At 39.5% G+C, this 11,088-nt stretch overlaps 1 protein-coding gene across 2 annotated transcripts; it reads right to left on the bottom strand.

Annotated features, from left to right (window-relative positions):
* Positions 1–38: 38 nt before the first annotated feature.
* Positions 39–10,928, bottom strand: LOC136442849 (threonylcarbamoyl-AMP synthase-like). Of its 2 annotated transcripts, XM_066439863.1 has the most exons (6): positions 10,705–10,928; positions 6,270–6,468; positions 5,728–5,962; positions 5,204–5,340; positions 3,540–3,663; positions 39–2,673 (listed from the first exon to the last, which is right to left on the bottom strand). In XM_066439863.1, the coding sequence occupies exons 1-5, from the start codon at positions 10,793–10,795 to the stop codon at positions 3,579–3,581; spliced, it is 747 nt and encodes a 248-aa protein (XP_066295960.1). In that variant the 5' UTR covers positions 10,796–10,928; the 3' UTR covers positions 39–2,673; positions 3,540–3,578. The 2 variants fall into 2 exon arrangements, with proteins under 2 accessions (XP_066295960.1, XP_066296042.1); XM_066439945.1 differs by lacking the exon at positions 3,540–3,663.
* Positions 10,929–11,088: the final 160 nt, after the last annotated feature.

The raw sequence follows: 11,088 nt of genomic DNA, 5'->3' as shown, positions 1-11,088 counted from the left end.
GGAATCACATTTCAATCAAAACAGATTTGAAACCACTCTGCAGTTTGAGTTTTTATTATAGCTACGAACATAAAAGTCCTTGCACAATACTATTACAAAGCTAATACAATAAAATAGTTACATGTGTACTGTATCTAGAGCACCCTGTCACCCCCATGAAATGGTGATGTGATAGAATCTCCTGAAAGTTGATATTCATGTGGACTTCACCATTCATACTTGGTAGGGGTGGAAAATTGTCACCATAAATATGACACTGTTATGTGTGGATAATGGTCAATTGCACCACTTTACAAGCAGCCTTCCATTGAGGCTCTAACAGCTACTAAAGCTCGGTTTACAGCAGAATTATACAACATATTGTAGCCAGGTTTTAAACATCTCTCATGTACAATGGCACAGTGAATGGGTAGACAAACCTACAACGTACTGGTACTTTATACTATTCCTTATTCTCTACACCAATCCTGAAGTTGGTTGGTCCTATCGCAAAATATCTTCCCTCTGTGGCATACTCAATGCTACAATAAAAATCAATAAGCTTCCTTGGTACATACAAATCCAGGTTATAAAGTCTATGTATACATAAACTAGTACTTCTTTTCAAGCCATACTAGAAATGCTTTCTATTTAACAGAATACAAGTTTTTCTTAAAGTACAAGTCCAACAAATCAAGGTGTTGAATGGCTCCTTGCAATGTCCTTGCCAGCATTATTCCAAACTCAGAAAATGTAACATAATGTGGCATGAAAACAGAACAGTACTATTCCTGGGACTACAAGGGAGTAGTTAAGTACCAAATGCCTAAGTCCCTGTCATTTGACTCTTTTCCAACCTCAAGATTGATAAATGGTTGGCTTTGATATATAGACATTGCCGTGTGTATGTACACATGTATAATAATGTAGATAAGGAACTAATCATTTGTCAAGTGATAATCGGTCAACCGTTTGGCTAATAACAGCACATAGTAGTGCCAACCCTGTAGATTGATATATATATATGGTATCTTTTGTTGAGGTGGTGTTATGTAATGCTGGGATAAATACCAAGTTACGGCAGACACCAATCTATGCTGCAGAATAAGTGTACAAATAGTATATACTAAGAATATCTGGTGTAATGTACAACCACCATTCAAAACAACACCACCCAACAGTTCCTTTACTCTTCCGTAAGATGTCACAAATCTATATCAATTTTCGTCATACATTAATCAATGTTAACGAGTGGGGGGGAAAAGGACAACGGCACCCCCTAATGGGAACTTTGGATGGGCAAAGGATATTCTCACACCAGCAGTTTCAGTTAGTCATTTGAATCAAGAAAAAATAAACAATCCCGTCAATGACAAAAATGAAGAATGGTCCTCTGACCACAATGAAACGTAACAGTAGGCATGACCCTATCTTCAAGTTGACTTTTAAAGTCCCCTTTCTTAGATTCTGGCAACAGAGTCTACAAAACACTGTCAGTCACCCTGAAACTTCAGCATGCCAGAGCTATTAGCTTCAATTGTGCTGCGCAGGTGGAGTTTGGAAAGTCTGTTAGTAACATCCTCACTACTTCATACATTTGTTATGTCTTCTGCCTTTACATATGCATGTTATCTTTAAGCAAGAATAAGTTTGTGAATTATTACTATCACTATGGTCCAGTATAGCAGTTCCACTTCATAGCACATAAATGTATAACATTTCCACATATACTACACAAGTAATAAAGGAATGACTACCATGAATAAACTTCTTTCTCTTCTAACTCTGGAAACCTATCACCCTTCAGTTTCTTCCACCATCAAGTGGTTGCCAAAGTGGCAAGATGGTAAGGATTGCAGCTTTGCGAAGGCTTTTGTACATGAACAAATCTGTGGAATTGAGAAAAGGCCAAGGGATCTCTCTGAGAAGTAGCCAGCATTTCAAAATATCGAATCCAGTTTACGGCTCTGGTAACTGATGATTTGTAAAGTTTTCTCTGCTTACCTGCAATGCAAATGAACAAACTCTCAAAAGCCTGCAGAAGTTTGATGTGTTACAGGTACTGCTTCGAAGGTCTCTGCTGAATGCACAAGGCTGTTTCATTAAAAAAATAGCGACCAAACTTTCGAGACCATCCCTTGTCTAGTCACTATCCTTTGACATTGCTGATCTCATTGTGGAGGCAAACATAAAGATTTCCTCAAAGTTATTTGTTGAATCAATAGATAAAGCTTCCTCAGGAGGTCAGTCTTGTCACCCCCAATGAGAAAGATGGTATGTTCCAGAAATATGGTTTCAAAACATTTACCAGCACGACTAGTAAAAGGAGCCACTGTATCCGATATTGCCCCGTGCTTTCCTGATATTGCGTGAACTGGAGCGATACCATCTTTCTTAAGGTGACAGGATAGAGTGGAATGAACATTCTGTGGCTTTCAGACACTTGCGTGAAGGCTTGCGGCTGCACTTATACTGTCATTTGGAGTCTTGACATCTTCATCTGTTTGTGAGCTAGTTTAATCCTTCAGTCAGCTCCCTTGAAGTCTGCACGTGCCCAGTAAGTTTCATTTATGTGTGTGGCTTGTTTGTCGAAGTGTTGAGCATGCTCAGTGGACGCCGTTGGGGATAACGTACTCTGTAATGTCTGTCAGGTCATATTTGTTGGCCAGAACATCAACTGTAGACATGTATGCACTGAAACAAAAGAGAGAAAGAATTAGTGATAAATATGTCTCAATGATATTCCATGCTATCCCAGTCCTTTGCCACTCATCAATCCCATAGGAGCTTTGACCCTTTTTCATGTGTCACTGATTGGCCATACATGTAATTCAAGCCGATGATATTTTCTTTTCCAACACCACGATCCTTCTTCCCTTTATCAGTCCCACATTATCATCACCCCATCTATAATTCTCTTCCTACATCACACCACTGCAAAACAGGCCACACAGACAAGTGCTTTTCTACTGTAGAACACAGATGGACAGGTCAGAGGTTACTGAGATGGCACCATGCAGTTTTCTCCAGTCTGGATAGGATTTAAGCAAGGAAACAACATTCAAACAAATACAACGCAGGAAAACACCCTTACATACCCCTTCTGAGACAAAGGTATGTGCTAATGCTAGTGCTATGTGTGCTAATCACCACAAAACATCTACACATCTCTAAGTAATAAAGGTGCTTTTGTAAAAGAAATCTGGTGAAACCTAAAGATCATTTGCCGCGTGTTAAAATCTACTTATCTATATCGGGTAAAAGAGTAAAGTTTTCAACTTAACAATCTCTTTAGTTGTAGATGAACAAAATTTCCTCTTATCGATATTCCTAGTCTTACTCAACTTATGAAAACCACTGTAGGAATACATGTAGATCAGTCAACATTGTTGCATGCAAATCAAGTTTGAATGTCATCAAGAGAAGACATCCCCACAAGACCTTGACAAGGATTAGTCTGATGGGAGAAGATTAGAAATTAGATCTTAGAGTGCGAAAAGGTGACCTTCACACTGGCAGCACACCACACGGACAGCAAACAAACATGGTGGAACGCAAACCTCCAGAAGCAAAAGCAAAGCTGGGTCAGGGGTCATAGGTCAATTGCGCACTGGTAGGATGTATTCGGTGACGTCCTTCAGGTCGTACTTGCTACTCAGTATCTCAACCGTGGACTTGTACCCACTGTGGACGGGGGACCACAACACTTACAACACACTTCAGTCTTCAACCCTTACCTTGGTTGTTAGAATTGCTACTACAGCACTTAAGATTTCTGTTAGAATTGTTGCTACTACACTTAAATTGATCTATGATAAGTAGAAAAACATTTCTTAAAAAAAATACTTTGTGGAGATCACGTTACCTATCGAAGGATACATTTGTGAAAAAGACATTACTAATCAATAGTTATGATGGGTTTGAAAATTAAATGCTAACTCTACAAAATGTTTACACAGATTCTACCAGTCAATACATCAGCATGTTTTTGACACACTCTTCATTTCCATAACCTCTGCTAAGCACAAAGATACTGGCATGTTCAGATTTCCAAAACTGATACTATTCTAGATCAATAAAAGATTGTTGGATTTGTAATACTTGCAGCTTTTCTATATTGGTTTAGCCTTGACACATATCAGATCATGTTCATTTATCGCTATGTCTAGCAACATTTGAGTCTCCCCAAGGACTTGCTCTACTTTCACAGAAAATGAGGGCAGTAGGGAAATTGCTAAAAAGTGGTTTTATCCACTGCTAAGGCCACACTGACTTGATATCGTGGTATCTGTGCTCATGTCATCCGTAAGATCAAGTCAATGTGGACTAAGTTAAGAAAAATTGGACATCACTGTTGCCTACCAAATAATTGTGATACCCCAATTGATTTGCTGTCAAACAATTTCACCAAAGCTGCATTACTTTGTGCCAGTAAGCATTCTGAAAGAGCTCGCTACCAAGAATAATTTAGTTTTCCAGCCTTTCCATTTTCTGTGTGCAGAACTTGTTTTTGTGTAATCAGCTGAATGCATTAGTCACACGTCTGAGACCAGAATTGATGGACTGATGGATAACCTCTTAACAAAAACAGGCCAAGATTTGGCAACAGCCACAGGCCTTTGTTTCAAACTGGTTTTGTGTTTTCTGGCTGAGAGGGTAATGACACAGGGACAAGTAAGCCAATAGCACAAGCTCTTAGGACTTTTCCGCAGTTGTACAAACATACCATAGCTTGAAAATGTTAGGGCATTCCTTTCAAAAGGTGAGTGGGAATAAACAGGATGTTTGACTGTGTTTTAGGCACTGTAGAATTGAGGGTGTGTCTGACTTCTGCACAACGTTCGCAGCACAACAGTGGCTTTTCAATTTTCTTTACTTCTGAACGATGAAAAAATTGTTTTCAGTCAAGGAACTTTCCAACTACCGGTAACACTACACACATGATTCACAAGTGTTTCTAAAATTCAAAGACATTGTGGGTCTCCTTTTACTGTCAATACCATTAATTCTTAAGGCAAATTAAGGAGCTAAGATTGTAATATTGTCTTTGTCAACAGGGCTAGCCCTTTGTAATAGCCTCAGGCTAGTTGGTCAGCCAAACCAATAAATAAATAAATATACAATGTAACTTTCAACACATCAACATTAACTTTCTTATAAGATCTACTGTAAATTTAGAATAATGTCTAAATCCCTAACAAAAGAAGGGGTGTTGTGTACTGACCATCCCACTCTCAGCACTCTGAACTGCCCCTCCACGGACAGGTCCACCACTGTTGACCCCTCCCGGACGGCCTGGGTGGACTCCAGCCGTCCTCCGTCCAACACCAGGTCCAGCTGGGGCCACAGGTTCTCAAACTCCTGCAGAAACCGCAGTATGATAAAAATCAATTAAAAACCACACAAGACATGACATTAGTGATGAGTATTGCAGTGTCCAGGGACACCTGAAAAACAGGCCGCGTGCCTCAGTGTGATTTTTTACCCTCGTAAAATAAATAAATAAACAAATGAAATGGTTAGTTATATTTTCACCCAAAAATTTACAACCTCCAACTTTTATACATTTAATTGCATTCGTCATTAAAAAAAATTATTCAATAATCTCCAGAACTTGGTAAATCTAACATAGTAACGTGATGAGAGTTAGAATATCATGTGTTAATGTGGCAAACTGTTTTCCTATGACCTGAAAACAGCAAAATGAATATCAATTTTTACATCAGCAGACATCTAGTCTCATCCCACCTGTATGTCAATAGTGTTGCCAGCAGCAGAGGTGTTAGCGCTGGTGAGAGCGATGGGCTCCATGCAGGTCTCCGCCAGCTGTCTCATGAACTTGTGCTGCGGCACGCGGATCCCCACCAGGTCCGTGGTCGGGTTCAGGTTGGTGTTCAGGGCGGCGGTGCGCTGCATCACCACGGTAACGGGGCCGGGCAGGAGGTCCTGCAGCAGCTCCATGGGGACTGTCATCCGCGCCCATCTTTGGTGCAGAGGAAAAAGTTACCATTGTTGATTGTAGCCCTTTTTTCAAACAAACTGACTCTAGATAGACTCAATTCCATGCAGACAGCAAAAAGAGCAAACGAAACTTGATGTTCCTTTTGGGGCTCTGATTCTGAACAAAACTGGTGGATCGAATCATATGACGCAGTAATCAACAATGTGTAACTAACAATGTTTGAACTGCATAAAACCTCACATACAAGAAAGTTTGGAAAATACTCCTTTAAGTCTTTCTTTCTTTAGAGAATCCCAGATGGAAAAAATACTATAACTTGACCCCGGACCTTGGAATGTCGGAGACTTCTGCAACACTGATGGCGACTGGCTTGCTGGAATTGCGCCCCTTGATGGCGTAGATCTGTTCCACGGCCTCGGTGGACTGAGCCAGGCCCGCCAGCCCGTAGATCGTGTCGGTCGGCACGGCGATGATGTTCCCCGCCTGCAGACTCTTGGCAGCCATGGACAGCTGCTTCTCTAGAATATCTGGGGTTAAAGGGTAAAGGTCAGTTGGGATAAATCACACCATGTTTGGCATGTCTAAGGTTAAAGGGAAAGGGTTAGTCTTCACATGATGGTTGACATGTCAAAATCAGACACATTTCTTTTACTGGTAAGAATGAGTTTTTCATTGTTTTCAAGTAACAAAAGCCATTCTCCAAGCTACACATAGTATAAGTTGAATTCACATGAAGGATAAGGTTGATATGATAAGATAAAAACACACAAAAATACATCAAGGTAAGGCACAGATAAGAGACTTTTAAAATAGACATGAAGAAAACAGGATTATGCCTATAACATGTGTTACTAAACTGAGTTAGGGCCAGAAATGCAATAATCCTCTGCACTATGGTTACCATTGTCAACACTCCAACACAGGATCTTCCCACCCTCTAACCAAATTTGTTATCGAGATCAAGATACTGCCTCGGACAATGGCTCATATAAACCTGTTTACCTGCTTCTTACAACATCAGGACTGCATTCTGTACAGTTCCTTTAATATTAGAGCTTAATCGTTTAATGGACATATTTCATAAACGGTGCATTACACATTTACAGGGTTTTGTATGTGAAGTTGAAGTAGACCTGGCTGAGTTCCAGTCACAAGATGAATTTCCTTGTTCATGTGACCATTATAGCTCATGTATCACTATATATATGCAGACCAGACAGACTTCAAAATACTAAAAATCCAGCAGGTTGCCTACATTGTCCTTCTGTAGATGGAAATTTAGTTAAAGGCAACCTAAGCAATATTAGGGCGCTGAAAGTCATATATTCAAAATCAATTTTTTTCTGATTTCTGTCCATAGTAAGTTTAGATAACACTATACCATCACATATCGACCATCATGGAGCAAAAATGTGATGTCGTTATGTGGTGGTAACTCATTGAAAATCTGAGCACTTGGAGGCCAGCCATCATTTCAAATCTTCCGAACATGCACGATTCTGACCGATAAATCCCGAACGCATCCGAAGAAATGATCACGTGGTCATGGCTCAATGTGCTTGGGCATTGTGACGTCACGCGGCCGGAAGTTACTGAAAATTGTCGACAGGAAACCGTTACGGCTGGATTCTGGGCTGATTTTTGGGGGGACCCAATAAATAAAATACTCCTTTTGTGGCTTGCTTCTGACTGCTATTTTTAAACGCCCAAAGTCTGAAATAATGATGCAGATGGGCTAGAATGGGGAAGCAAATGTCAGTTTCAACCTCACAAAACAGAATTGTTTTCCCCAGAATATTTCAAGTTTTACCCCCTGAAATCGCTTAGGGCACCTTTAATATTTAGTGCAATAGATGGTTCATGAACATTAATGTACATGTATATTACTGTGTCATTACCATAACTCAACTGTCTTCCTTCTTTCAACACACTTTATTGCTAATAAAAATACATGAACAGTTTTTTTCTATTGAACACCATGGTAATTTGTCTGCCTGCACTGCTTGCATAAGCAATATTGGCAGGTCAACTTACACAAGTAAATTACACAACAGGAAGTGCATTTACGTACAGGTTGTCATGGCAACAGTTCAACACAGTAACCGGTTGCCTTTCATGTTTTGAGTAAGTAGCAAATTTTCTTCATGTCTTTATAATCATTTCCTGTCAGCAAATCTACTAAAGGTCTGGGCAGCTCAGACACACTCAATCATCTTTATAACAAACCAATTATACAATCTGGACATTTGATAGTCTCCGGTATAAACTACAATGTTCATGACTTTCTATATGTTCATTTGTTCATCATAGTACATGTGCTGTCAGAGGATACGATAAATGATGATTGACAGGTAAAGTAATTTAGAGCCATTTCAATCCTTTGTTCAGGGCCTAGATCTCCCCTTTATAGTGAACAGGGGTGGTGCATCTGTCATCAAAATCAAACAAGTCTTGTATCTGGAAGCCATCAGTGTGTAAACACATAAACTACTCAAGCATTACTGATCCCTGGCAACTTCCAACTGCTTTCAAGGACCTTCTGTTGACCAAGTAAAGGTCACTGAAAATGTTAACAATTCTTTGTTTACCACACCCACATTTGTACATGTAATACTGCCAAATTACCGTCATCAGCTTACGTCACATCATTAATGTGTCATTATCACAATATCAGTATGACTCAGTGAGAACTCAGGAGACAGATGGATTTTCTAAAACATAGATCTAACATATTTGCTTCCCATTTTGAAGAACTGCAATCCGTCTACAGACATGATATTCATAGCACAGATTCACAAAGACAACTGTCTAGACCATAGCTAAAAGTCAAGGTAAGGTGAGATATGATTGATAAGTTAAGTTACACAGCTGACTGGACTGGGGTGTACAGCCAACCTATCGCACCCTACAGAACTTGACCTTCAAGCTCAGACATTCCAACAAGATCACAATACACATAAAAATGTCTTTGGCACTTACAGTCTGATCCTTAATCATTAGAACAGCAACTCTGACTTTTATTTTTAATTCTTCAAATATACTATATTTTCTGATTAAATAGACCTCTTTAAATAGCAGGGATTATGGAATCGGAAGGTGTCAATTGCCAAATATTTCAAGCTACATTTTTTTCTCCTCTTTATCAGCAGTGTCTGTCACGTAACCAGTCTGCGAGTTCGTCTAGAACACTTGCTTGATACTAGTACTACATGACGATGCACATAATAAAGCAAGAAGGAAGTTTGACAATCATTTCACATTTTATTTAACATCATACAGATTTCTATGCTGATATAATGTACCAACCAATGGAGCTTTTTTCCCTGACATCTTTACTTGGCCTTTTTGAAATAACAGTTTATATGTTGCTAATGATAAGATTATTATATATGAAAGGAGTTAATTGGCATCCAGTTGTGTTCAAGTAGTGCACTTTTATTGGCTTTTAGGACACCTAGTGTGACTCATGAGTGGAGCCATCTGTTGCGTAAGTTTTATGTAACACAAGATGGAACCAGCTGCACCACATAACTGCACCAACCTGACCCTTATCTAACCTCCATCATGCTAGTATCACTTCCCAGCACAGATGAGCCTTCAGTCCAGAAAATCTGACCTTTGAGGACTGTAACATTGCTCCTTAGCTTTTGATCTATCGTGCAAGCTAACCTTACACACCCAAAGTTGACACTTGAGAAGAAAAAGCAATCCTTGGATTGTGAAGTTGTTCTGTATCAAATCTTGGAAGTATGGCTACAAGGCCAGCTTACATTTGGCATTTTGCTGAACACTTAAAAAAGTGCTACAGTATTAATCTTTGAAAAAGGTTATATAATATCCTTGGCAGGACCCACAGATCGACTTTATTATCTCTTTTTTTTGTGATCTTTATACAAAAACATCTATTTCTTCAGTTCAAAGAGAAAATTGTCTTGATCATGATGATGCAAACCTCTTTAATAATTTTTATGATCATTTTTAGAATTGATGACACAACTGTAAAAAAAGTGGAAAAGGAATTGTAAACTGCACAGAATTTATTGATAACTTCATAAGATGGCCATTACAGACAGCTGCTTTGTAGATTACACTGTATTGGTGTCAAAATCAACAAGGAAGTTGAATACAAGGAAAATATCTTTTGAGAAATGAATTGAGAAAAATAGGCTTATTAAACCAAGTACTTTTTTTTTCTTGCTACACTCTAATTCAACATACTGAGAAGCTGTCCCTGCAAAAATTGTTGTGGACTAGATTGAACCTTGCACATTCCAACAAATCAAAATAACAGTCCTTCAAGGAAAGAATTCACTTCAAGCACTCTTCTTACCGTCGTGGACACCTTGCAATTTGGACATTCTATCAAACAAGTTGTTAAATGGGAAGTGATAAGGGAATAGAACCAAACGACTTTCTCATTTCCTTTAAGACGTTTCTTTGCGAACAAAGGCGGGCAGGCTGAACAATGCAGGCACCTCTCCCCACCTGGCGCAACCAGGATGCAACGCACTTCATTAGTCAGCATGACGTCATGGCGAGGAGAAAGGCCTGGGCGCGTTCAGGAGCGCCGCGGTCTACCACCATATTTTCCGCACAATTTCACCCATACACTCAAATTTACAACTACAGATCATTACTTACACGAAATATAAGGATACCAAGAATTGATACGTGCTGTTACATATGAAATATCGCATATATTGAGCGAAAAACTGCCGAGCCACGTGGAAAGCGCGCCACTCGGTATCCGCGCAGATACTCACCATTGTCGAGCTTGATGATTTTGGCCATTTTTCTGGAAATTCCGGCGAAATTGCGAGCTAAAATTCTTGTCGGTAGAAAGACGGTGCTCATGCGCTTCTGCTGGTCGAGTTTGGCTGGAATGTATCCGCGGATTCGGCTGCCACACGAGAAGAAGTTCGCTTGCACAATAGAAGGGTGTTTTCATCAGCTCCTTGCCGCCATATTTGAGCCAGTAGGGAAAATGTGGGGGTTTATATGCCTGAGGGCTGATCCATTATTGAATGATTCAGTCGCGCTGACGTATGATGTACAATCTTGAATCTTTTGAAATACCTATCTAGATAACAAAAATATAATATTATATAGCTTACATTTATTGAATATGATTAAATAGCTTAGACTTC

The sequence above is a fragment of the Branchiostoma lanceolatum genome, chromosome 1, assembly GCF_035083965.1.
Source record: "Branchiostoma lanceolatum isolate klBraLanc5 chromosome 1, klBraLanc5.hap2, whole genome shotgun sequence".
In the NCBI taxonomy this organism is placed as follows: domain Eukaryota; kingdom Metazoa; phylum Chordata; class Leptocardii; order Amphioxiformes; family Branchiostomatidae; genus Branchiostoma; species Branchiostoma lanceolatum.
The sequence above is the reverse complement of the archived record's forward strand: the minus strand, read 5'-3'. Positions and strand labels throughout refer to the sequence as shown.

Coding starts and splice junctions, on each gene's coding strand:
- LOC136442849 (XM_066439945.1), bottom strand. CDS start 10,795: ATGAGCACCGTCTTTCTACCGACAAGAATTTTAGCTCGCAATTTCGCC. Junction 6,469..10,704: donor AATCATCAAGCTCGACAATG/GTGAGTATCTGC, acceptor CTTTAACCCCAG/ATATTCTAGAGAAGCAGCTG. Junction 5,963..6,269: donor GAAGTCTCCGACATTCCAAG/GTCCGGGGTCAA, acceptor TCTGCACCAAAG/ATGGGCGCGGATGACAGTCC.